We start from the raw sequence: 27,890 nt of genomic DNA on the forward strand, positions 1-27,890 counted from the left end.
TCTGCCTGGGTACCACTTCCCAATAAAGACTCCTTTGTCAGCACATGTGTCTCCTCAGACAGTTCATTTCTGAGTGTTAGGCAAGAGTCCACTTTCAAGCCCTGGAAGGGGTCCCCCTTCTTGCAACCTAACTATTTGAAGACCTGTCCTGCCAGTTTTTCCCAGAACACAGAAGTGCCTCATTTTTGCTCCCCATCCTGAACTTCTTTCAGGAGCTGTTGAAGACCAGCAGCTGCAGCAACACATGATTTAACCATTGTAAAGGAAGACAGCAAGTGCCCATGGCAAGTGCCAATTTGTAGTGGACAGTTGTTTTACCACGATTAAAAAAAAATCAAAACAAAAGAAAAAAGGATATAGATAGTAAGAAATGGAGTATTTCCTGCCATATCAATAAACAAGAATGTCACAGTCATCAGTGATTCCAGTCCTCCAGGGCAACCATAAAAGAGAAGAATACCTGAGATCCAACAGCTATCATGCTGCCTCCACTCACTTCAAGGAACCAAGGATGTAAAAAAATGCAGGATGCTGGCCCCAGGTAGCTGAGATGCATATGAATGGAATGATTTCTATAAGCCCAGACTCTTGCATATTCCATACATAGAAAAGTGCTAAATTCTTTAACTTGAGATATTTCTTTATTTAACAGTAATCTTTTGATGTTCGAACTACCTGCCCCTTGATGTAAACTTCTGTATAGCCTAATTCCTCCCCACCACCTCCTCAGAACAGCTCTCTCGGGGTTTCTTGAGATGCTGTCTCCCAGGTCTGAAGTCCTAAAAATTTCTGCCAAATAAAACATAACTCTCAACTTTTAGGTTGTAACTCTTTTTTAAGTTGACAGTAGTGAAGGTTCCAATTCACATCACACATGATTTTTGCACTTAGCTCAGAAAAAAGTAAACAAATTTACAAAATAAGATTGGGACTTTTAGTGTGGGGGAAGAAGGTCTTGCCACGCCTCTGAGAGGAAACAGGCAGTGTCGATAAGAAGCACTTTCAGTTTATGAGAGAATGGCAAGAACGCTGACAGTCTTGAAGCCTCCAACACCATTCTCCACTGCTAAGAGCATGATACGGCTGATCCAGTCTCTCACGCTTGTCTCCTTCCTTGGCCCAGGTAAATGCTGAAGTATACCCATGTAGTCATGTTTGACTCCTGGTTTTGTGCAGTTTGCTCGATCTAAATCACCTACATGTAGGTGTCTGTCTGTATCTCTACTAAGGGATCTGGTGGGGCTCACAGAGATGCCTGATAAACTGTCATTGCTTCTCAACTTAAAAGCTTACAGCCTGAGATCATTTAGAGTTAACAGCTTGAACTGTGTCTTCATTTAAATGAATTATATGACGGGGCATGGGAAATGAGCTTTTCTAAGACACGACGGGGGTCTACAACCAGCATGTTGTGGTATAAAGAGAGCTAAGGTTAAGAAAAGAAGCCTTCTCACCAGAGTAGCTACTATCTTACTGTGGGATCACAAGTAGGCGACATGTTCCTTCTTAGCCTCATTGAAAATATTGAAAATCTATGGTTCTGCTTAGCTGAAATTTCCGAACCCAACTAAAACACTTGAGATAGTGTTCTCGGTTTTTGCATACTTTGAAAAAACTACTCTCCAGCTTTCCTCTCCTTTGATGCAAATCAGGGACTAGCTAGACCAGCAATACCTAATCTGCCAGACAGGAATTCTCAGATCCTACATGCCTCTCATCCCCTGCTGTCCATTATGTGTAAAACTTGAAGGTTCATGTCAGGTTTTGGGGAAACACAAGTGGTCCGCTGGGGCCAAAGTGCAGGAAGGGGCAGGAGACAAGACAAGAAAGCTATCCCAGAACTAGCCCAGGGTAGCAGGTAAAACTAGTTACTATTCACTGTGGGCTCGTACTGTTCCAGGCACTGGGTCAAATGCTATACTGACATCATAGACGTAACGTTTTTGACAGTTCTAGGAGCCTGTGCTATTATTATCCCCTTTTGAAATAACTTGCACAGACTTCATTAGCCAGTAGGTGGCAAGGTCTTGTGATAGTTCTGAGGAACAGTGATGGTTGAATCAAAATGGCAGCAGCACAAAAGAAAGGACAGAAGCAAGAATCGCCACAGATGTAGAATTAGCTAATTACCTGGCAATGGGAATGAGGGTGGCAGGGAATTCATTGTCATCCAATAAGCAATCATTGAGCACCTACTGGATGCCTGGCACTGTTCTAGGGTCTGAGTGCACACCATGAATGAAGCAGAAAAACATTTCTGTCCTCACAGAGTTAACATTTAGCAGAGGAAACAAACTGTAAACAAAATAAACAGGTGAAACAAAATAAATAAGTATATTGGATAGTGATAAAAGACAAGGAGGAAATAAATCAAGCAAAGAAAGGAGAAATTAAATATTGGGAGCAGTGACATTTCAGACAGAACAGCCAGAAAGTTTACAAAGTCGAGAGGGGGGAGGGAGCAGCCATGATGAGAAGATGATTTCAACTTTGGACCTACTAATTTTAAGATGTTAGTGTGATATTCGTGAGAAGATTTCCTGGAAGTAGCTGGAATTTTAGGACCAGAGGTAGAGCTGAGGCTGGAGGCTTTGAACTCACAGCATAGAAATAATAAATAAAGCTAAGGAGAAAATTGTAAGGAGGACAGAAACTTGGGGAATATGTACAAGAGCAGAAAGAGAAAAAAATTATGCATTCAAGAGCTACTCCCTGCCCAGGAGCCATGGAGGCAAAGACAAGAGATCCCTGTCTTTGCCTCCTTGCAAAATTGAACTCATCTCTAGAATTCAATATTCTGATTGTCCTCAGGTTAAAATTCCCATTTTTCTCCCCATTCCCATGAATATTTCTCATAAGGACCCTATGAAATATACACTATTCCTATCCCCACTTTAAGGAAGAGGAATGAGGCATACAACGCTTGAATAATTTGCTTAATGTCACACTGTTGTGGGGGAAGTGAGGCTGATATAGGAAATGAAATATACTTGAATGTGTTTGCAGGTGTTCTGAGGTCCAGGAAGAAAGCAGTAATTTGTGGGGTTATAATTTAGGGAGACTGGCTCCAGAGTCTATTCATAACCATTTTACTATGCTGCATAGTTTACAAACAGCTATATGTTCACATAAATGTATTTGTAATTATAAACTGTGATACTAAGAAGATAATAAGCAGGGTATTGATGCTGAAAACTTGGCCCCTGTGCATTGCTGCTGAATCAAATCTCAGAGACAGAGTTTTGGGTGAAGTAGAAAAGAATAGTTTTATTGGTTTGCCAGGAAAAGGGAGACACAGCAGGCTTCTGCTCTCAAAAACCATGTGTTCCAACCTGGGAGGATTTGGCGAGGAGTTTTATAGCAACCATTCAAGGGTAGGGTTGCTAATAAGATTAGGGTGTGTGCAGGGCCTGTACTATTTTAATCTCTTCTCAGATAATTTGATGAGTTTCTATGGTTCCTTTAATCTGGCCTGAGGTGGTCTTCTAGAAGAGAGTCTCTAGTTCCTTTAATCTGGAATGAAGAGTGCTGGCATCTTCCATTTGTTGGGAGTGTTAGTTCTATTAGTATAAAGAGCTCAAAGATATTGTTGTGCATGCTTAAGGCAGAACCAGGACCCTTCCCCAAGGCTGCACCATTGTTTTTACTGCTCCTCCCTTGTGTCTGCATCCCTTCCCTTTCCAAATTAGCAATTGTTATAATCTGCCCTTAGGAACTCAGGGAAGGTCATTAAAGTGAAAGTGAAGTTGCTCAGTCTGGAGTGGGTTGCCATTTCCTTCTCCAGGAGATCTTCCCGACCCAAGGATTGAACCCAGGTCTCCCGCATTGTAGGCAGACGCTTTACCGTCTGAGCCACCAGGGAAGATGTGAAGGTCATGAATGCTGGAGTCTATTCCCTACAAGCAAGGTATGCAGGACAGAAAGGCTTCGGTGTCCATGAGCCCCACAGGGTCCTGCTTGGTTTCAGGACCATGGGATAGAAAAACTAGAGGACCTGCTTTAGATGGAGGTGGTGTGGAAAGGATTTTCTGGAAAGCATCTCAACTGATATCTAAAGAGAAGTCAAACAAGGGAGGAGTCTAATGAAGAAGCTTTCAAAGCAGTGGACATTACATGTGCAAAGGCCCTGGTGCAGGGAAGAGTTTAGAATGATTAAGGAAGGGAAAGAAAACCACTGTGAGAAGAGTATGGTACAAATAAAATCAATCTTGAAGCAAGCATGAAGGAAGATGACTCATGCTAGCCTACATTCTTTCAAGGGGCCAGACACCATAACTTGCTCCTTTTAGGAAATTTAGCTGTAAAGATAAACCGTGTTAAGAAATAATTCCAATAGATATAATTGAGATCAAACATCATCATGCCCTGGAGAAAATGAATCTCACTTGCTTCTACATTTAATTCTTTCTAGGTAGGAACTTATTAAGTGTTAATATGCATACAAAGTATTAGGGGATCTTATTATAATGCTGATCCTGGAAAGGAGACTAAGTCTCTGCATTTATGACAAGTTCCCAAGCAACACCAGTGCTGTTCCATGGACCACACATGAGACTTTAGCCACAGTGGGGATGGAAGGATGGAGAAACAAGAACTAGTTCTTTGAGTGTGTTTGCAAGAAGCAGATACAGGAATTCTGATGTTCAAGAGATAACAGTAGTAGGAAATATATGTTACAACCAATACACATGGGCCAACCATTGATTCTGAGGTTTTGAGCCAAAAACTTTGCAGGTTTTTCTGCTCAGAGACTATAATTCAATGACTTCCCTTCCCCTGAGCAACATTATCTACTTCTTACCAACCATCCGCACCTATCAGTGTTCATTGTTGCTCACGACAGGCAGAGAGTTGTTTTACATTTTGTGATTATCATCAAGAACAGCTGGGTCTTTCCACCTCTCAGAGTCTGCAGCCAGTGCCCACTGGACTGCCAGCCTTTCACACCTCCCAGTGTTCGGCCTCACTCCAGATCCAGCCTCAGTTGGGTCTCCATGCACAGACTGTTGTCCTTCTCCCTTTTTTTTTTTTTTCTCATTAAGATGCAATTCACAAAACATAAAATAATAATATTAAAGTGTACAAATTCAGTGACATTTAGTGAATTCACAGCATTGGGCAACTACCACTTCTATTGCTCCAGAACATTTCATCACCCCAAAAGAAAACCTTGTACTCATTAAGCAATCCCTTCTCATTTCTCTCCCCAACTATCCCCCTTCAAACATTTATCTGCTTTCTGTCTCAATAAGTTCACCTATTCTGGATATTTCATATAAATGAAATCATGTAATCTGTGAATTTTTATGTCTAACTTCTTTCTCTTGGTAAAATGTATTCAAGGTTTATTCCTATTTTATCATGTAGCGATACTTCATTCCTTTTTATTGCTGAATGATATTCCATTGTATGTGTGTACCATAACTTATTTATCCACACACCTACTCATCTGTGCTGTTTCCAGCTTTTGGCTTTTTCAAATAGTTATATTATGATGACTTTTGTACAAGTTTTTGTTTTCAGTTCTTCTGGGGATGAAACTGCTGGATCATATGATAATGCTGTACTTAATTTTTTGAGGGATCACTAAATAATTTTTCCACAGTGGCTGTACCAGTTTGCATTCCCACCAGCAATGTGTTCTAATTTCTCCACATCCTTACCAACACTTATTTTCCAATTATTTTTATTGTTGTTATTATTATTAGTCACCATCTTAGTGGATGTAAAGACATTTCATAGAGATTTTGATTTGCATTTCCCTCACAATTAATGATATTGAGCATCTTTTCGTGTGCTTATTGGCTATTCATATATTTTCTACCCTCCTTCTGAATGTGTTTCATGCTGAGCTGAAACAGCCCACTATATCTCTCTTTAGATAGGCCTGAGCCAGTCCCCTAGCTTACATGACCCAAAGTTTCTCTGACATTTTTTCAGAATCAGCTCAGTCTTACCTGCTTTCTTTATTCCTTCTCATTTCTCAGAAATACTCCATTTTTCTTCCTACATTCAAAAAAAATCATTCAGATAATCTTTTAAGACACTTCACATTCTAATCTCAACCTATGCGGTATTCCAGTTTCCCTGGGCCAGATTCTGAGGGCTTAATGAGCTGATGAAGAAACTACTCATGTTCCCAGAGTGAGTGAAACTTGTAAACAAACATACCCCAAATTTCTGCTGACTCAACATCCACACCAGAGGATGAGCAAGACCTCAGCACCAACCCCATGCTCCAAGTGGCCCCCAGTGACTAATAAGAGAACTTCCCATGGATCCCCAAAGCAGCCTTCTGTTGCAGTCATGAGGCATCTTCCCAATTCTTAGCCTCTTCTGTTTCTAGTCCTAATTAAATCTGCTATCAGCTGAACCACTTAGGGGAGACCTCAATGTTCTGCAGAGAACATCAATGTTCATGCCAAGGATACAGAACTAGGACATTCCCAAAGTATCAGTGCTGATTCCAGGTAGAGTAGAGAAAAATACCTTCTTGTGCTCTCTCGGCCATACTCCATCATCTGGACCCCCAAACAGTTCTCCTTCAGTCCAAGTCTTTCAGAGGAGCTTTTGAACTTTTTCAAAAGTAATTTTGATCTTTTTCAAAAGCAGTTTCTGACCTTCACCTTCCTTAAGCACAGCGGTTTAAATCTTATTCTTAGACCTGCAGGGAACTACTCCTACCAACCCCTTCTCCTCCTACACCTTTTCCTCTTCTCCCACTACAAACTGCTTTCTACTCTCCTGGACTGATGCAAAACCCCACAAATATAAGCAATTTGAACTTACCCTTAGAGGATAAATAGGAGCTCACCCGAGGGGAAAATGTGGGCAAGGTGTTTCAGTCAAAGGGAACAGCAGAGCAAATAAAGAGCTGGGCATTCTTGAAATAATCAAGCAGTGAAGGACCTCTTGTTTTTATTCAAAGCCGTGCTACAATGGTATCTTCCCTGTGATGTGTTTCCTGACAACCTCCAACCCTTCCTGCCCCATCATTTTCACTATTTGCACTCCCATAGAGCATATACCTCTTATCAACTCAACATTTATTGGGCTCAAAATTGTGCTAAAAGCTAGGGTTGCAGAGATAATAAGCATAATCCCTACACTCAAGAGTATGGAAAATAGAGGAAAGCAACCTTGTAATTATGGCTAAGAGAAAGAAACACTTGATACTGAGCGTGCAGGGTGAAATCAGTGATGGGAGGGCAGTACGGAAGCAAACTCTATCCTAGGTCGATGCCTAACTCGCCACACCATAGCTGCATGTTTACCGGTCAGGCTTCTCTACCACAAAGTGAGCCCAGAGGACAGACAGGGTCTTATTCATATTTGTATTCACAGTCATCAGCCAAGAAACTGGTATATGAAAGGAATCTAATAAATATGCTCTCAATGCCATGATTTCTAAGACTTTTACTCACTGAATTGGCATGGAAGTGAAAGCGAAAGTGAAGTCGTGTCCGACTGTTTGCAACCCCATGGACTGTAGCCTACCAGGCTCCTCCGTCCATGGGATTTTCCAGGCAAGAGTACTAGAGTGGGTTGCCATTTCCTTCTCCAGAATATTTATTTTTATTTATTTATTTAGTTGTGACATGTTGTATCTAGTTCCCCAACCAGGGATCAAACCCAGGGCCCCAGCATTGAGAGCTCAGTCTTAGGCACTGGACCACCAGGGGAGTCAAGTGAAAGTGAAAGTCGCTCTGTTGGGTCCGACTCTTTGCAATCCCATGGACTATGGAATTCTCCAGGCCAGAATACTGGAGTGGGTGGCCTTTCCCTTCTCCAGGGGATCTTCCCAATCCAGAGATCGAACCCAGGTCTCCCACATTGCAGGCAGATTCTTTACCAGCTAAGCCATAAGGGAAGTTCGAATTGGCATCAAGCTGAGCAAATAGTAAAATGATTGCTAAATAAATGAAGGATTTCAATCTGTAAAAACAAAGGAAGCTTAAAAGTCTGTACTAGACAAAGAAGAACAGTTCCTAAAGAGTCCTGGGGCCACAGGATATGCCAAGATTCTCTACAAAGAGGAACTGGACCTAAACATCCTGGCACAGAAACTCCAAGATGAGGAGTGGTGACGCACTCATTCACTTAACAGGATTCATTCTCGTTCTCAGTCATGTCTGACTCTGCAACCCCATGGGCTGCAGACTTCCAGGTGCATCTGTTAGTGGGATTTCTCAGGCAAGAATGCTGGAATGGATTGCCATGCCTTCCTCTAGGGAATCTTCCCAACCCAGGGACTGAACCCACATCTCCTGCATCCCTTGCATTGCAGGCAGATTCTTTTCCCTGAACCACCAGGGCCTACTAGGTGCCAAGCACTGTTCAAGAGCATCCACCACAGTGAACAAGCCAGATAAAAATCCTTGCTTTCATGGAGCTTATGTTCTAGTGGAAGGGGAAAAGAGCAGTAAAACAAATATGCGAGTTACAAAGTGTGGTAGACAATAATACAGAGAAAAACAAATTCAAAGGCAGTGAGTGTACAGCAGTGAGGACTGGTGGTGCGGAAAGTGTGGTTATAGAAGACCTCCTTGAGAGGGCAAGTTTGAGTTAAAGCCCTTATATAGATGAAAGAGGGAGCCATGTGGACACCTGGGGGAAAGGCATTCCAGACAGAGGCAATTACAAGTGTACAACCCTGGCCTTTCAAGGAAGAACCAGGCCAGCATAATGTGAGCTGGGAAGGGAAGAAGGTGGAGAGTTATAAGAAATTATGCCAAAGAGAAAAAGAATCAGATCATTCTGTCCCTCATAGAAAGATGTCGCTCAGTCATGTCCGACTCTTTGTGACCCCATGGACTGTAGCCTGCCAGGCTCCTCCGTCCATGGGATTTTCCAGGCAAGAGTACTGGAGTGGGTTGCCATTTCCCTCTCTAGGGGATCTTCCTGACCCAGGGATCGAACCCAGGTCTTCCACACTGCAGGCAGACTCTTTACCATCTGAGCCACCAGGGAAGCCCTTGTCCCGCATAGGCCATTGCAATTATTTTGTTTTGCTTTTTGTTGTTTAACCTCTTTTACTGAAATAGAGAAAACTGCAAATCCTAAGTGTCAGCTCAATGAATAATCATAAAATGAACAAATCTGTGTATCCAGACGTAGGTTAAGAAATGGCACATAACCAGCAGGCCAGAAAACCCCCGCTATGCTCCCTCCTACTAGCTCTCCCTCCCTCCTCCTCAAAGGTAACCCTATCCCAGCTTTTAAAAGAATAGACTTATTTTGCTTGTTTTTAAAATTTAAATAAATGGAAGCATGTCACTGTATTCTATTTGTATCTGAATTTTCCTTTTTCACTCAAGATTTTCTTTGTGGTATTCGTGCATGTGATTCCAAGATGGAAGAAGGGTCAAATGACAAACAACAGCATGTTACAATGCTGATGGAAAAATGTAGTAAGGGGTGAAGTTTATGGCAGTGTTTATGTGACAGGCATGCATATGACAATTTGAGAGAGGAAGTGTGAGCTCACCCAGAAGTTGAGCACAAAATTCCTAAGAGACATTTCCTCCCCTACTCAGATTCTCTCCTGAGAACTAAGGGGTCTTAAGAAACTTGAGGTTGTGATAACAGTTGTTACTGTTGAGTCTCTAAATCACACCCAACTCTGCGACCTTATGGACTGCAGCACGCCAGGCTTCCCTATCCTTCACTATCTCCCAGAGCTTTCTTAAACCCATATTCATTGTGTTGATGATGCCATCCAACCATCTCATCCTCTGTTGCCCCCATCTCCTCCTGCTATCAATCTTTCCAGCATCAGGGTCTTTTCCAATGAGTTGGCTCTTCGCATCAGGTGGTCAAAGTATTGGAGCTTCAGCTTCAACATCAGTCCTTCCAATGAATATTCAGGGTTGACTCCCTTTAGGATGAACTAGTTTGATCTCCTTGCCTGTCCAAGGGACTCTCAGGAGTCTTCTCAAAAGTATCCATTATTCAAAAGTATCGATTTTTCAGCACTCAACCTGCTTTATGGTCCAATTCTCACATCCGTACATGACTACTGGAAAAACCATAGCCCTGACTATAAGGACCTTCGTCAGCAAAGTGATGTTTCTGCTTTTTAATATGCTTTCTAGGTTTGTCATAGCTTTTCTTCCAAGGAGCAAGCATCTTTTAACTTCATGGCTGCAGTAAGTCTGTGCAGTGATTTTGGAGTCCAAGAAAATAAAATCTGTCACTGCTTCCACTTTTTCCCCATCTATTTGCCATGAAGTGATGGGAGCAGATGCCATGATCTTAGCTCTTTTTTTTAATGTTGAGCTTCAAGCCAGCTTTTTCACTCTCCTCTTTCACTCTCATCAAGAGGCTCTTTAGTTCCTCTTCACTTTCTGCCATTAGAGTGGTATCAGCTGCATATCTGAGGTTGCTGATATTTTTCTGGGCAATCTTGATTCCAGGTTGTAATTCCTCCACCCTGGCATTTCATATGATGTAGTCTGCATATAAGTTAAGTAATTAGGGTGACAATATACAGGCTTGACATATTTCTTCCCCAATTTTGTCCAGTCTGTTGTTCTATGTCCAGTTTTACCTGTTGCATCTTGTCTTGCATATAACTTTCTCAGGAGACAGATAAGGTGGTCTGATATTCCCATCTCTTTAAGAATTTTCCACAGTTTGTTGTGATCCACATAGCCAAAGTCTTTAGCGTAGTCAATGAATCAGAAGTAGATGTTTTTCTGGCATTCTCTTGCTTTCTCTGTGATCCAGCAGATGTTGGCAGTTCAATCTCTGGTTCTTCTACCTTTTCTAAATCCAGCTTGAACACCTGGAAGTTCTCAGTTCACATATTGCTGAATCCTAGTGGTAGTGGTTACTTATTCATTGATTCACTCAAACATTTCCAGATCCTACTTTGAATCAGGCTCTGTGCTCAGATATAAAGATAATTAAGATAACTATTAAATAAGATGATTAAGTTAACAAGAGAACAGAGGGCTACAAAATAGTATAATAAGTGCTAGGAATTTGGCAAAAGATGTTAAGGAAGAATCTTCTTTAAAAATGATTGCAACCATTTCACCTTTTTTGCTCAAACATTAATGGCTCTGAGATCGGCTCATGAGAGTGTAGCCATTACATGTTACTTTGAAGTTATATGTATTAATTTTATACTTATCGGTTTTTATCTTCTCAACTCCTAGACAATTATCTTTTGGGAGCAGAAAAGATATCTTCTGGTATCATGCAAGGAGCAGAAAACATTGTCAAAGGAGTTGGATCTGAATCCCAACTCTGTTATTCTTTAGCTGGATAACCTTAGGAAAATTAGCTAACTACTCTGTGCCTCAGATCCTTTTCTGTAAATGGATATGATAATATTCATCCTGCCTGTCAGAATTGTTGTCAGCATCAGGTGAAATAATGTATAAGAGCTGTAAATTCCTGTTATTAGTCCTTTAAATCTCACAAGCCTACTATGTTGAACACAGCAGGTATTTACTAAAGCTTTAATTATATTTCATCAGTAAAGAGTTGCAGTTTCTGAAATCTGTGCCAGGGATTGGATACAGTTGTCCCTCTCCATCTCATGCCCAGGTAACTCAGAGGCTGGGGTCAGATAGTATGGCTATGGCTCAGGTGTGACCAGCTGGTGTGGGAAAGTAGACTGGTTGGGACCAACTACTCATCAACCAAGGGTGCCAGGCATTTTGTTGGTGGAGCCTCTGTGACTGTCTACTTCAGCACTCCTCCCAGCTCTTTTCCTCTTCATCTTATCTTTGGACTTCAGCATCAGTGAGCTCTAACAGACTGGCAGCAAGGAGAAAGGGCGTGGGAAGTAGGGGGAGGGAAGGAAGAGTTACAACAGTTTGCTTTCTGTGTTCACAGGGAACTCAGTTTCAGAAGCCAGCTCAACCCCACTGGCTGTGAACGGGGTCCTGCGGGAGTCTGTAACTCTCCCCTCAAAGTTTCCTGTGAAAGAGAATATCTCGTCCATCACCTGGCTTCACAAGGGAAACTCTGTCATCTTCATATGGCCAAAAGAAGCAAAAATACAGGTGACTGATCCAACACGGAAAGATCGACTGAATATCATCGAGTCCTACTCCTTGCAGCTCAACAATCTGACAATGGCAGACGCGGGACATTACCGTGCCCAGATAACCACATCAACCTCCTCTCTGTACACCGATTATAACCTGCAGATCTTCAGTGAGTCAAAACTCGGGCTTAATTTTGTATGGACTAAAAAATAGTACATATTTCAATTCTATGTGACTGCAAACATGCACTATAGACTTGTGGTAAAATGTATGGCATTTGGAGCTAGACTGAGGTCCAGAAACAAAACAATTCAATGACACTGCACAGCAGTTAGTGACAGAGCTGAGGTTAGAACCGAAATCTTATGACTCCTTGACCCTGTACCAGGCTCTGTTATACTTGTTGAGACAAGTTTCTTCTGCGACTATTTAGAAGACCAAGTACAACTTCTGCAACAACCACACTCCTGAGACTGAATGCCAATACATTCCCAAGGCATTTTGGAGTACCTCTCCTTCAAAAGCACATACACAAAAACAAACGTAAGGTACACCAACATGTTTTACAATTGTGCCAAGGAATTTTAAGATAAAAATTATCAGCTTTTTAAAACATTGACCAATTAATCTATGTGTACTAGGCTAGAAATAGCAAAGATTTGATCTTATGGGCCAATATCAATTAATTGGGAGTAAGATTCAGCGTTAAGAAAAATATGAGTCATGTTAAGTTTATTCACTGAGTCAACAGTATTTGTTAACCATGAATGATGTTTGAGACTCTGTTTTAGGCCCTTGAGATACATCAGTGAGTAAAACAAAGATCCCTGACCTCATGGAGCTGACATTCTGGGTAGAGGATATGGGGGCAATAATAAAAATACACATAATATATGAACAAAGAACACAGTAAGTAAGCCATGAGAGAAACTCATGGAAAAAGAGATTAGAACAGCATAAGGACCACCAGAAATGCCAGAAAGCACAGCAGTCTGTTTTAAATGGAGGGGTTATAATAGGCCTCATTGAGAAGATGACATTAGAGCCAAGGCCAGTTGCAGGTGAAAGAGTGAGCCATGCAGATATCTGAGGGAAGAGCTGTCCAGGACAGGCCCTCCCTGCATCTGACAGGCTCAAACATCAAGGAGCAGAGTAAGAGAGAGTAACAGGAAATGAGGTCAGTAAGGGAATAGGGAGCCACATCATCTAAGGCTCTGGGAGCCATCAGAAGGACTTTGGCTTCTACTCTTGGGGGGTGGAGAACAATTAGAGGATATTTTTGCACATGTTGACTTGGGGGTATACATTATGTTCAGGTGGAAATGTCAAGTGGGTAATTATATATTCATCAAGTGGAGTAAGATATCAATATAGGTTTTTGAGGTCAGCAATGGACATTGGTTGAAGGAGGTAAATATTCAAGCCAAACATTTGCCATTGCTGTGCTATGTACTATCTCATTTAATTCTCATAATTCCAAGAAGTAGGTATTATTGCCCAGTTTTACAGATGAAGAAATTGGGGCAAGCAGAGACTAAAATTTGTCCATGGTCATGTAGCCAGTAAATGACAAAGCCGTGATTCTAACCTAGGTCTTCTTAACTCCAAATCCACTCTTGCCATGACATGAAAATTCTGTTTGAACAAGGTATGTTCCACAACCCTTACTCAGTTAGCTAAACTTAATGCTTTGCCTAATCTCTTCTAATGAGATAGTTGGAGTCATTCCAGTTTTTGCTGGGTCATCTTTATTTCAACCCTTGGGCCAAGTCCAGGTCAGAAGGTTTTCCTGTACCGCCTCCATGTTCACGCTGATTCACAGCTTCTGACACAATCTTAGGTAATATTTTCTGGTCTCCGCTCTCAGAAGTATCTGCATCATGTGTATTCTCAAAGGCCCAAATACATTGCACTTCTTCCTTCCCATAAACTGCTTGCTTGCTCTGTTTCTGCACTCCTTCCTTCCCTAATTCTTTAGTTCTCAACACACCCCTTTCTGACTTGCTGACACTCTGCATCAAGATCTCTTTATTATCATTTGAGGCAGCACCAGATCCAATGAGAACCAATATCCCAATAAAGTTGTGGGAAATTTGGTTCTCCAAGTAAGTTAAGCTTTTATCTTCCATCCCAGCTAGGAAAATTCTGATAATGGAGGAAACAGGGCTCATGCACCTGCTCCTCTGGTTTCTGAACTAAGGCTGGGCTGCATAGTCTCCAAATTATCTTTACACAAGGGTCAGTGAACAAGGGCAGGAAGGACCCCAGGAATAAACTGGAGCTCCAAAAATTAAAGTTATCAGCTCAAAATCACCTGACTAGCTGGCAGAAACTCCAGTCTCCCCCTTCCTTCTCTTCCACCACCTACTCTGTCTCATGCTGACGTCCCTCACCATTTGGTCACCGCAGGCCTCAACCCCATCAGTCAGGCAGAACATGCAGTTATTTACAGAGTATACAGCAGTGTCAGGTGGGATACATGGAAACATGGGGGTGATAGAGATTTTTCACAGAGGGCTGAGCCAAGCCATTTGTCCTTCATCCAGGCCTCTTCTCTGCACACAGGACGACTGCGCAACTTACAAGTTGCCCATCACACCAAACTGTCTGAAAATAGTACCTGTGAGATCCAGCTGGCCTGCTCTGTGGAGAATCCAAATGATAACGTCTCGTTCAGGTGGGAGGTAGCAGGAAATCCATTTCATAGTGAAGCAAATCTTTCTGTATCCTGGAACCCCAACAGCCTCAGTGAAGTGACCTACACCTGCATAGCTGAGAATCCTGTCAGCAATTTATCCTCCTCTGTCTCTGACAAGAGTGTCTGTAAAGGTAAGTCCATCTCGGGTCTCTCTGAGGGCCTTGAGTGTTGTGGGGTGTGGGGTGTCCCTCATGCCCTTTATGATTCCTATAATAGTGGCCCCATGGGAGACGGCTGAGTGATGCTGTGAGAGGACAGACACCCCCTGGAACTCTGGGTCTCTTACTCTTCTAGAACACCCTCCTTTTCCCTCCCCCTCCACCAACCATTTCTCTAAGCCTCCCAGAGCCCAAGAGCAAAGTCCTTAGGAGGGCAAGATTGCTTCTTCTCTCTGTCTCTACCAGGCTCCACCCTGCCCTGTGAGCCTAAATGAGACTCCCACTTGCAGAAATCCTGCCCAGACCCCCAGAACCTCTGTGTATAGATGAACCCACCCAACCCCCAAAGACGGTCTAGAAGAGATGCAATGGAGGCTCTAAAATACCACTCTGGGCCTCGCTCGATGTGTCTCAAATGCAGCTTCTTTTTTTTTTTTTTTTTCTTTTCAGGTGTTATTAATGGGAAAAATGAATACCTGGATATCAGATGGATTATCATTGTGGTTGTTTTGACATGTATATTCTTCATTGCATTGATATTAATATTTGTTCAGAGGAAAAAAGTAGCAGGTTTTCCTTTCTTCTTATTGTTACTTCTCCCAGGCTTCAGAGACTTAGAGTCTGGGGTTGTTACAAGACTCTGTCTTGTAGAAGACAGATAAAGGGGGCGGGGGGAGGATGCAAACCTGGCTCAGTCAGTCCACTGGGACGACACCTGGGCTGTGAATACACATGCGCTAATCTCTTAAGGAAAGTGTCCTACTAGAAAATGCAGGACCCAGCCTTGGGGCCTGCCTGCCCTCCCTTCTGGGCCCCTTTCCCACCACATCCTCTAGAGCAGGGGTCCCTGACACCCAGGCCCCAGGCTGGTACCAGTCGGTGGCCTCTTAGGAACCAGTTCACATAGCAGAGGTGAGCAGTGAGCAAGCGAATGAATCTTCATCTGTATTTCCAGCCCCTCCCCATCGCTCACATCACCTAAGCCCCACCTCCTGTAGATCAGGGGTGGCATTAGATTCTCATAGGAATGAGACATCTAACCTAAAGTCAAGGCAGTATATCTTGAGATGGCCACAAAATAGAAATAAATTGCACAAAAATATAATGTGTTAGAACCATCCTGAAACTACCCCCTCCACCAACCGTCCCTGACACCAAAAGCGTTGGGGACTGTTACTCTAGAGAGACACCTACGGGGTAGAGGGTGGGAGGCTTATCTCACTACAGTCACAGATTTCAATTTCCCTGATTTTATTTTTCAGGTTTCTTTCAATTCTCTACTCAGCAAACCCAGTGTCCTGGTGAGCTTCCAGAGTCTTAGTTCCCAGTCACTAAACAGATGGCAAGAGCCAAATGGAAAATGAAGTGGGGTGATCAGAGAGCTAGATACTGAGAGAGGAGGAGGTCAGAATGTCATTATTCAGATGGACCAGATGGTGCAAGGGAAGAAGACCTGGAATTGTGCAAGTCTGTCCCTTGTGGGACCTACAGGGTCCCTTACAAGAATGCAAACTGGTCACTCAGGCAATTTCTTGGGATGGGATTAGGGCCATTCCCCATCCTATCAATGGAGAGACTAAGTGCCAGTGAAAGGGCTCGTGGCCTGTCCATTATCAACAGCAGGCGCAGTGTAAAGACAGGACTAGAGCATCAAATGACCAGAGATGACTGCCTGACCCCATCACTCTATTCAGCCAGAGTTTGGGTATTGAGTTTGAAGTGAAAGTCGCTCAGTCGTGTCTGACTCTTTGTGACCCCACAGACTGTACAGTCCATGGAATTCTCCAGGCCAGAATACTGGAGTGGGTAGCCATTCCCTTCTCCAGAGGATCTTCCCAACCCAGGGATCGAACCCAGGTCTCCTGCATTGCAGGTGGATTCTTTACCAACTGAGCTATGAATCAGAAGGCATGCATTCAAATTCTTATTTGATCATTTCCTGTGTAAATTTGCACCGAGGCAGTAAAACTTTCTGAGCCTCCAGTTTCTCATCTCTAATATAATCAAACCCACTCTAAGGAGCTCTGAGAAGTTGGATAGTATTATAAATGCGAGACAATCTGGCTCCATTATGCTCACCAATGAGATTCTCTAGCTCCTGTGGAGCCAGTGCTGTTTTGTCCCAGAAGCTTCCCTTCCTGTGAATCCAGAGAGACTCTGAGGCTTTAGGGTAGCTCAAGACTACGTTCCCCCAGGAGATGAGGTCAGAAATAGATCAAATAGCTGAAAAGGTTCTGGTTCAACCCTGAACTCCCAAGACTGGGAAAATGAATGTACCCTAAGGAAGGGTAATGTTTCAAACAACTACCTCTTTGGGGCCAGAGAGTGATGTGGGGTTGATGAGGTCCTGGGAGGGCAGACCAGAGTCCTTCAGTCATTGACTGTGTCTTCCTGTGTCAACAGCAGAAACTGTGAGTAACTTAGAGTACGCTTCCTTCTCTTCAGGGAACACTGTGTATGTTCAGGTCACCCATTCAAACAGGGTGAGTACTTTCGGGTTTATACTCCATCATGGTCATTATTTTTACAGTCATTATTAATGAACTTGTCGCAATTATCTGACTAAATCCAAATGATGTACACCGCAGAAGTGAAGTGAAGGCAGTAACAAGAGTTATGTGTGGGACCTTTCTACACACTTTTGCTCTCATGCCAGTGAAATGTTTAGTCATACCTTGCTTTACATTGCTTAATCTAACTATGTGATGCATCAGTAAGTCATGTCCCTTCAGCTTACTTACAGGCTGCCTGGAAGTGAAAATTATGTCTTCCTCTCTCTTCCCCTGTGTCTTAGCATGAAGCCCAGTAAATATCTGCTGGATGGATAAAGTTGTTAAGTTTGAGAGTTCCCAAAGGACACAATTCTGTATCAGTGGGCTTTTCATCTTTTTGTAGGGGAAATAGCAGGGCTCAGAAGAGTCTCTTAAGAGAGAAAGAGTGACAAGAATTGGCAATCCCTCAACTGTGAAAGACACTAAAGACATGAGCAGCCCTCAATTGTCCCCTCCCTTCTAGCAACATAACAGGATGCCCTTGGTCAGGCACCAGGAACTCCCCATCATGCATCAGTAATTCTTCATCAGCCCCAAAATAAAGCACCGGCAGAGGGTACATTTCTAAATAACACTACACATCCTGGGAGACCAATTTCCACATCTAATGAAAAATAAGCCAAGAGAGCCAGCATTCTTCAATGATGGAAGCAGTAGTCTAGCTAGAAATCTTGGATTCCACAGCCAATCTCCCCTCACAAAGCCCTTTACAGATGTTTGCAAAGTTGGCTCTTTAAAGATAGAAAACAAGAGATGCTCTCACCTCAGATATTTCAATTGCCTTTCCAATTTTCTCTTGATGACAAGATGAATCACTCGCAACAAACCAAGCATCTAATCTCCAACAAATTTGTTAACTTTTTCTTTAGCAAAACATGGTACTTTGGAGAGTTTCAGAGGTTTTAATAACACCCTAGATATACCCTAATTCATTTAAAATGCCAAAAACTATGAGCATGGGGGACTTCTGTTATCATCAGGGTTTTTATTCCAAGCAGAGTCATTCTTAAGACAAGGTATTCCTATTCTAACAGTTCTGCATATTCAAGGAGACCCCAATGACATGATGGCCAGGCTATTAGAATCACAGGGGCAAAATAGAGCAGGCAATACCTCCAGTTATAGGTAGTAAAGATCTGAGACCAAAGATGTACTACAATAACCATGTGGCAGTGTAGGTTAGTTTTTTTTTTTTTCTGACTGCACTAGGTATTTGTTGCTGCTCACAGTCTTTCTCTAGTTGCAGTGAGCAGGGGTTACTCTCTCTAGTTGCAGTGTGTGGGCTTCTCATTTTGCAGTGAATCCTCTTCTTGCAGAGCATGGGCTCTAGGGTGCGCAGACTTCAGTAGTTGTGGCACATGAGCTTAGTTGCCCCATGGCATGTGGGATCCTCCCAAACCAGAGATCAAACTCACGTCCCCTGCCTTGGCAGGAAGGTTCTTAACAGGTGGACCACAAGGGAAGTCCCTGTAGGTTAGTTCTTAAAAATGGAGGAAAGAGAGTAGAGTTGAATGCAGGACAAGAATGCTTTCTTTCCTTCACACCACCTGCCAACAAGGTCACCCTTCCGTCTTTCTCGGGTTCATGAGCCCACTGGTTTCCTGGCGTGCTGTGTTTCAGTCTGGGGCTCAGGAAAGGTGAAGGAAATCCTTCACAAATTTGAGAGCTAGTGGTGCTTGGTTTCTAGTTCCTCTTGCTAAACACTCCGTAGCCTTCCTCCTGAAGAGTTTTGACATCATCCCTCTTTTGTCACACTGCCTTTCCCAAGAATATATCTGTTTGCATGAGTTTATATCTCTTTATGTGAATATATGTGTACATGAGTACATATCTCTTTATGTAAGCCAAATCAATATGATTGTGTTCTACAGGAAGCAGAAATCTCAAAACTTGTGAAAAACAATGACTCCAACACAATTTATTCTGAAGTTCATCATCCCCAAGAGGTAAGCCCATAATTTCCAGCTGTTCTTACATTCTTACCTCTCTTCTCACACCTAAGATTTTGCAAATATAGTAATAGTAAAGGAACCATTTTACAGATGCCAGAAATACAGGATACAGAAAGTCTCAGGATATACCTAAAACACATCCAGGAAGTTATCTTGTATTAATATTAGGATCACCACACTTAACTGAGTTTTTAACCTACTTTTTAAAAATATACATCTGTTTGTTTATTTTTATTTGAAGTATGGTTGGTTTACAATGTTATGCCAATATCTGCTGTATAGCAAAGTGATGTAAGCTACTTATTTTTCTTTTAATTTAATCTTACCTTAGGCTATGAATATCCCTATCTGCCCATAGTGACTTCCAGACACCTCTATAACCACGAGGAATGGCCTGACACTCTGGTTTCTCTTGACCTTCTTTATTTTTCTCTTTTTCCTATTAGAGAAAGCCCATTTATTCCAGGACAACTGCCCATAACAACGTCATGTAAGTTTCTGAAAGACTTCAAAGGAATTTCAGAATTACATATCTGCTCCTGATCCCACGAGAAAGAACAGAGCTTGGCTTCTGACTGACCACATAATTTGAATATCTAGGATTATCAGACTTGAATCTGCTTACCCAGGTCAAACATTTAAGGAATAACATCATTTCCAGAATATGACCCAAATAACCTTTTCTAATCTGCTCCAGGCCAAAATATACATCAGATAATATGCCTGCAAAAATTCTCAACAAGATACTACCAATCTGAATTCAACAATACACTGAAAGGATCATACACCATGATCAAGTGGGATTTATCCCAGGAATGCAAGGATTTTCAATATCTGCACATCAGTCAGTGTGATACACTACATCAACAAATTGAAGGATAAAAATTATATGATCATCTCAATAGAAGTAGAATAAGCTTTTGGCAAAATTCAACACCCTTTTATGATTTTTAAAAAAACTCTTGGGGAGGGTGGTGGGAGGGGGTTTCAGTATGGGGAACACATGTACACCCATGGCTGATTCATGTTAATGTATGGCAAAAACCACTACAATATTGTAACATAATTAGCCTCCAATTAAAATAAATAAATTTTTAAAAATAAATAAAATTGAAAAAAAAAAACTCTCCATAAAGTGGTCATAGAGGGAAACTACCCTAACATAATAAAGGCTATATATGACAAGCCTTGGAGAAGGAAATGGCAACCCACTCCAGTATTCTTGCCTAGAGAATCCTGTGGACAGAGGAGCCTGGTGGACTGCTGTCCATGGGGTCGCACAGAGTTGGACACAACTGAAGTGACTTACCATGTGACAAACCTGCAACTAACATCATACTCAACAGTCAAGCTGAAAGCATTTCTTCTAAGATCAGGAATAAGACAAGGATGTCCACTCTCGACACTTTTATTCAAAATAGCCTCCAACTAATAAAAACCAACGGGGAAAAAAAAATAGTTTTGGAAGAACTAGCCATGGCAATCAGAGAAGAAAAGAAAAGAAAAGGAATCCAAATTGGAAAAGTAAAATTATCACTGTTTGCAGATGACATGATACTACACATAGAATATTCTAAAGATGCAACCAGAAAACTACTAGAGCTCATCAATGAATTTGGTAAAGTTGCAAGATACAATATTAATGCAGAGAAATCAACAACAAAAGATCAGAAAAAAAATTCAAGAAATAATCCCATCTACCACAGCATCAAAAAGAATAAAATACTTAGGAACAAACCTACCTATGGAAACAAAAACCTGTACTTCAAAACTATAATACACTGATGAAAGAAACCAAAGACCACACAGGCAGATGGAAACATATACTGTGTTCTTGGATTGGATGAATCAACATTGTCAAAATGACTATATTACCCAGGGCAATCTACAGATTCAATGAAATCTCTGCCAAATTACCAATGGCATTTTTCACAGAACTAGAACAAAAAATCTTAAAATTTGTATGAAGACACAAAAGACCCGGAATAGCCAAAGAAATCTGCAAGCAATAAATACTGGAGAGGATGTGGAGAAAAGGGAACCCTCCTACACTATTGGTGGGAATATAAATTCATACAGCCACAATGGAGTAAGCAGTTTCCTTTAAAAAACTAAAAATAGAGCTACCATGAGATTCAGCAATTCCACTATTGGGCATATATCTGAAGAAAAACATGGTTCAAAAGAATATATGCACTCCAACATTTATTGCAGCATGATTTACAATAGCCAAGACACAGAAGCAACCTAAGTGTATGTCAATAGAAGAATAGATAATGAAGGTGTGGTACACTTATACAATGGAATATTACTCAGCCATCAAAAAGAATGAAATAATGCCATTTGCAGCAACATGGGTGGACCTGGAGATTCTTATACTAAGTGATATGCAGATCTTTTTAAAAAATGATAGAAATGAACTTATTTACAAAGCAGAAACAGATTCACAGACTTAAAGAATGAACTTACGGTTACCGGGGGAAAGGGTTAAAAAAAAACAAGTCTAGTTATTGACTTTCTCTTAGGTAACTAAGCAAATGGACTCATGGTTGGCAGAGAGATTATAATTCAGAAGACAACCAGTTCTCTCCTTTTAGAAAGCAGCAGGACTGTGACTCACTGGGAGGGAACACAGTGTGCTGGTTATGTGTATTTTCTCTGGAGCTGACCCCATGCTCTTATCATAATACATCATTTACTAGATGTACCTCCTGGAACTTGTTACCTAACCTCTTCCAGCTCTGGCCTCCTACACTGAAAAAGGAAGCTAGCTGTGGATCAGGCCTGTTATACAAACGAAGACCCTAAGTTATCACTGGCTTCAATCCACGGGGTCGCAAAGGGTCGAAGACAACTGAGCAACTGAACTGAACTGAACTCAGCTTCTCTATAACCAGGCCCTTCGGACTCAACCTCCAATGAGTGGACCTCTCCACTTTTCTCCAAATCTGCAACCACCATCCGACGTACAACCATCACCCTCTCAACCTGAATGCTGCAATAAACTCAGAGCAATTCTCCCCAATATCTGCTCTTGGCTCCCTCCAATCCATTCTCTATGACATAGCCCAAGTATTGTTTTTAACATTAATCAGATCCTTCACTTGTCTGCCTAAAATCCTTCAAGACTTGCTAATGCACTCAGGATAAAAGTTGAGTATACATGGCTTTAGACAGTCTGGTCCATCCCACCCTCAACTAGCATCATTCTTCCTCCACTATCTTTATTTAGCCTGAGATCTTCTTTTAGCTCCCTTATTAGAGGAAAGAATGATCTATGTTAATAGAGTTATTTACTTCTGCCTCAAGGCCTTTCCTCTGTGTGCCTGGGTCCTCCTTATTTTTAGGTGTCAGTTTACCTATGTCACATTCCAAGAGAGACCTTCCCGTGCCCTTCTATCTGAAATACATCCCCCTATTATTCTATCACACCTTCTATGTCATTTATTATGTGTCATTAAATATTTATTTTCATTCGTTTAATGTCTGTTTTTCCTACTATACCATAAGCTCTTCAAGAATAGGGGCCATGACAATTTTGTTTATCACCATATCGCTAACACATAGCAAATGTTCAGTAAATATTCTTAATAAATAAATAAAATGGAGTGTATGGAGTAATGGAGTTTTGTGAGAATTAAGTAAAACAATTCACCTGAAACGCTTAGCATTATGGTTAGCAAATAAAAGAGCTCAATCAATTGAGAGTCAGCCATCATTATTGTTGTATTTTTACTGTTGTTATTATTCAGTCAGTTCAGTTCAGTTGCTCAGTTGTGTCTGACTCTTTGCAACCCCATGAACCACAGAACACCAGGCCTCCCTGTCCATCACCAACTCCCAGAGTCTACCCATACCCATGTCCATTGTGTCGGTGATGCCATCCAACAATCTCATCTTCTGTTGTCCCCTTATCATCCTGCCCTCAATCTTTCCCAGCATCGGGTCTTTTCAAATGAGTCAGCTCTCCACATCAGGTGGCCAAAGTATTGGAGTTTCAGCTTCAACATCAGCCCTTCCAATGAACACCCAGGACTGATCTCCTTTAGAATGGACTGGTTGCATCTCCTTGCAGTCCAAGGGTCTCTCAAGAGTCTTCTCCAACACCACAGTTCAAAAGTATCAATTCTTCGGCACTCAGATTTCTTTGTAGTCCAACTCTCACAAGACTGAGCAACTTTACTTTCACTTTTCACTTTCATGCATTGGAAAAGGAAATGGCAACCCACTCCAGTGTTCTTGCCTGGAGAATCCCAGGAACGGGGGAGCCCGGTGGGCTGCCATCTATGGGGTCGCACAGAGTCAGACACGACTGAAACAACTTAGCAGCAGCAGCAGCTCACATCCATATATGACCACTGGAAAAACCATAGCCTTGACTAGACGGACCTTTGTTGGCAAAGTGACGTCTCTGCTTTTAATATGCTGTCTAGGTTGGTCATAACTTTCCTTCCAAGGAGTAAGCGTCTTTTAATTTCATGGCTCCAATCACCATCTGCAGTGATTTTGGAGCCCAGAAAAATAAAGTCAGCCACTGTTTCCACTGATGGGACCGGATGCCATGATCTTAGTTTTCTGAATATTGAGCTTTAAGCCAACTTTTTCACTCTCCTCTTTCACTCTCATCAAGAGGCTTTTTAGTTCTTCTTCACTTTCTGCCAAAAGGGTGGTGTCATCTGCATGTCTAAGGTTATTGATATTTCTCCCGGCAATCTTGATTCCAGCTTGTGCTTCCTCCAGCCCAGCGTTTCTCATGATGTACTCTGCATATAAGTTAAATAAGCAGGGTGACAATCTACAGCCTTGACGTACTCCTTTTCCTATTTGGAACCAGTCTATTGTTCCATGTCCAGTCCTAACTGTTGCTTCCTGTCCTGCATACGGGTTTCTCACTTGAACTAATATAATCTTCTTACAGGCCTTCAGGACAATAAGAAAGGAAAAATGATACACTGTGTATACCACTTCCACATTATTTCCTATCCTGTCTCTGCTCAAATTTTCTAATTCCATTCATTTACCTCATCTGAGAAATAATCCTCCTTTTTATCAGGGTTGAATTCTCTTGGGGGAAATTTCTTTTGGTAGAGAGTGTCTTTTTCTCAAGGAAATCAAGAAAAAAATAAGATTTCCAAGGTTTTTCAAAGGGGAAAAAATGAGAATAATGTGGAAGTCAGGGCAGGTAGAGAAATGTTTTCAACATCTAGGATGCCCAAAAACAGCAAAAACAATTAGAAATCATGGTATGGGAGGGACTGCTAAATCATCAAGAGTAGGAAGTCTACCAGAATTCACCTTAAGTCTGGATAGCTCTAGGGAATCACTACTAAAAGAAGAACTAGAAACGTGTCTGTGAATATCTAAGAGATAAATAAGAAAAGAGCTTATAAGAAAAACTAAGCTTACATTTCAGTATAGACCAGGTAATAAAAGATAGACTTCTTGATTCTTATATTTCCTTGAACCTTTTAAACTTCCTCCATATGTATTACCAATGACACACTCTTTTCCTTTGGAATCTATGACACCAGATTCCCCTAGCTTTCCTCCTTCCTTATTAGCTGCTTCTCAGTCTCCTTCTGAACCCCCTTCACCTATGCAGGACCAGTAAGGACTGGAACTAAGGCTCAGACATGGGCCCCTTTTACTTCTCTACCTACATTTTCTTCTTATATCACGTCAGTCATTCTCATTGCCTTAATACAATTTATAAGCTAATGGTTCCCAAATTTATATCTTAACCCTAAGCTCTGGCCTTATCTCACAGACTGTCTATTTGGAATCTCCACTCCACCCCTAATTCACATATCAAATTTAAGATGTCAAAAAGGAGGGGTAAAAAAAAACCTCTAGATTTAAAATCTCTGGACTTCCCTCTCCAAGCCTTTCCTTCTACTACTGTTTCTCATAAGAGTAAATGGCACCAGTGCTATGGGACATTCTCAGTCAGAGCTCTCTCTAGGCCTGAAAACCACCCAACACTCACCATGTAATTAATTACCTTTTTCTTTCTTGTGGGAGACAAAAGGAATTAACCAACTGTAACTAATCTACTATTCTGTAGGCAAACCCATGAAGACCTGCGTGCTCCTTTCCCAAAAGATAAATTTGTAATCAGGGAAGAAAACATGCAATGCCTACAAAATTTCTAGCAAAGATTTTTTTCTTTGTCCAGAAAATAAGCTTGTTCTTTAATAAAATGGAGGAAAATGCATCACCACTAAACGGCTTTGATTGAGGTAAGAAAATTGTGATTGGCTGTCCTGGAAAGGTAATAAAAAGGAAGAAAAGTCCTTTTCCCTTTTAAGCAGACCCCAGTCACACCAACTGGCAGTTCCAAACCTTCGGCAAGGCCTCCAAGACCCCTACTACCTTGTCACTCTTTCTTTCACAGCATCCCAATCACACAGGTCTTAATTCAGCTCCTAGAATTATCCAAACTCTCTTGCTTCTGTGGCTTAACATAATGAGTTCCCTCTGCAATACCTTCTACACACATACACACAAAGACACACAGCACACACAGCAGGTTAGCTAATTCTTATTTAGTCTTCCAGACCTAGCTTCTACATCATTTCTCCAGAGAAGTCTTCTTTGACACATTCATCCTCATACCCAGTTAAGTCAGCTGTCTGTTATATGATTTCACAGCTTCCTGTATTTTCCCAATTATTTATAAAGCTTATAATTTTATAAGCTTTTATGTAATTTTATGATTTATATGTCCATATATCTAGACATACATCTCCACTGGACTTAAAATTCCAAGAAGATAGAAAATTCTCCAGAACCTCACATGGTATCTCAGGTACTGTAAGAGAAAACCAATAGCCTTCTTGTGAATTTGAGAAACTAAAAGAGTTGCAAAAGCTACACAGTCTTTTCCTCATTCTTATCTTTTGGGTATTGCCCATCCTTCTATTTCCCTTGGGGCCAACAGATAAAGATGGAGGAAAAATAATTCAGAATCAATCAGTGAGTGCTTTAGAAAAAGGAGCCCAGGACACCATGAAGTACTGTAGAGGTGGGGAGTGGCCAGTATGAATTAAGGAAGGACTGAAATATTTTCTTGGCATACTTTCTTATGTTCTAAACCAGAAATCACAAACTAAGAATTCCCTGGCACTTCAGTGGTTAGGACTCTTTGCTATCATTTCCAAGGGCCCAGGTTCAATCCCTGGCTGGGGAGGTAAGATTCTGCAAACTGTGCAGCAACAAACAAAAAAAAAAATCACAAATTGGAAGCTGGAGACCAGGATTCTATCTACAGGTGTTTGGCTCCCACAGTGCTTTTTTAAAAATTAGTAACATGAAAATAAAATTTATAAGGAAATGCAAAAGCAAAATAGTAACATGAGAAATTAGAACAATTCACTTAAAGATCCTGAATTTTTTTTTTTTAATGTTTTCCAGATATCTGACCACAGTGGAACCACATTTCTACAGGGAAACAATTATCTGGTGCTGAGTGTCATTGGGAAGTAGTATTAATCCTATTCTAAATGGGACTTGCACTCTACACTTCATCCCTGGCCTGGCTTGCCTATTTCTTTCATTTATTATATCTGCCTGGTAAATGTTTAAGTTTTCAACTCCTGGACTAAACCATGAAGCTTTGCCCCACATCATGTTGGTAAAAGGGGCAAATTAGCCAGACCCAAGATAACAATGCCTGATTTTCCTTACCCACTCCCCAATTCACCCTCAAAACAACACTTGGACCCTATGTGGCTTTAGAATGTTTACCTGAAGTTTTTAGTAAAGAACCACCCAACCTCTCCAGTGTATGAGAAGACTGCTGCAGATGGATGTGGGACAGAGAGAAGGGAACCCTGTTCCAGAGTCGCTAGACAGACGTTTCATCCTGAATTTCAAGGTGATGACAATGGGTTGAGAAGTGACTTGTCAATGAGAGAGGAAGCGAGTATGACCCCTTACTTTCCTCTTCCCGGAGATGGGCTATAGATAATCCCTGTGTGAAAGAAGGAGAGGAGCAAAATCACTGATCTTTTACTATCAGAGCTCCGGAATGAATGGCAAATGTAAAAGCTTTCACTTCCTCACATCTAGCCTCACCACTCTCCTGAAGCTGCAGTCCTAAGTGTCAATGTCTAGACACAGAGGTCTTTACTCTGTATCTTGGCGCTCGCTGCAGCATTTGACCTCACAGAATCCTCCCCACCCGTAAGTTTCCCCCTTTCAGTTGCACCATCCTAGTTTTCTTTTCCATCTTTCTGGCTCTTCCTTACCTCTCCTTAACTTGGCTTCTCTTATGATTCCTGTTCCATAAACAGACAGATATCCCCTCCCTATTGACTGGATATCTCCTGAATGTCCTATAATCACCTTAAATTCTACTTTTCTTTCTCCCTTTATTAGTTTCTAGACTAACCTTAATTAATGCTTATAGTGACCCAAGAAAAGGAGAGCATCTCTATGAAAGCACTTCTTGGGGTCTGATAACAATCCAAATCACAGGGTGAATTCACAACAATTGAAGACAAAGGGAAAAGAAACTTTAACATTAA

At 41.5% G+C, this 27,890-nt stretch overlaps 1 protein-coding gene across 16 annotated transcripts; it reads left to right on the forward strand.

Annotated features, from left to right (window-relative positions):
- Window positions 1-993: 993 nt before the first annotated feature.
- Window positions 994-27,890, forward strand: SLAMF6 (SLAM family member 6). Of its 16 annotated transcripts, none has more exons than XR_009688996.1 (10): window positions 994-1,123; window positions 11,848-12,171; window positions 14,568-14,831; window positions 15,309-15,428; window positions 16,121-16,159; window positions 17,262-17,341; window positions 19,282-19,356; window positions 19,809-19,852; window positions 25,427-25,601; window positions 26,776-26,851. XR_009688996.1 is itself a non-coding variant. In XM_061120372.1 (10 exons), the coding sequence occupies exons 1-10, from the start codon at window positions 1,018-1,020 to the stop codon at window positions 26,781-26,783; spliced, it is 1,131 nt and encodes a 376-aa protein (XP_060976355.1). In that variant the 5' UTR covers window positions 994-1,017; the 3' UTR covers window positions 26,784-27,890. The 16 variants fall into 16 exon arrangements, 14 of the variants coding, with proteins under 14 accessions (XP_060976355.1, XP_060976357.1, XP_060976352.1 ...); XR_009688994.1 differs by lacking the exon at window positions 26,776-26,851 and adding an exon at window positions 26,100-26,144; XM_061120372.1 differs by lacking the exon at window positions 25,427-25,601 and adding an exon at window positions 26,100-26,170 and having other exon boundaries at window positions 26,776-27,890.

Source organism: Dama dama, chromosome 20 (assembly GCF_033118175.1).
Source record: "Dama dama isolate Ldn47 chromosome 20, ASM3311817v1, whole genome shotgun sequence".
Classification (NCBI taxonomy): Eukaryota; Metazoa; Chordata; class Mammalia; order Artiodactyla; family Cervidae; genus Dama; species Dama dama.

Bases quoted from the DNA above. Each gene is read 5' to 3' on its own strand.
- SLAMF6 (XM_061120369.1), top strand. From the start codon at position 1,018: ATGGCAAGAACGCTGACAGTCTTGAAGCCTCCAACACCATTCTCCACT. The intron at 12,172-14,567 runs GTGAGTCAAAAC...CTCTGCACACAG, and splicing joins TTATAACCTGCAGATCTTCA to GACGACTGCGCAACTTACAA. The intron at 15,429-16,120 runs GTTTTCCTTTCT...TTTATTTTTCAG, and splicing joins TCAGAGGAAAAAAGTAGCAG to GTTTCTTTCAATTCTCTACT.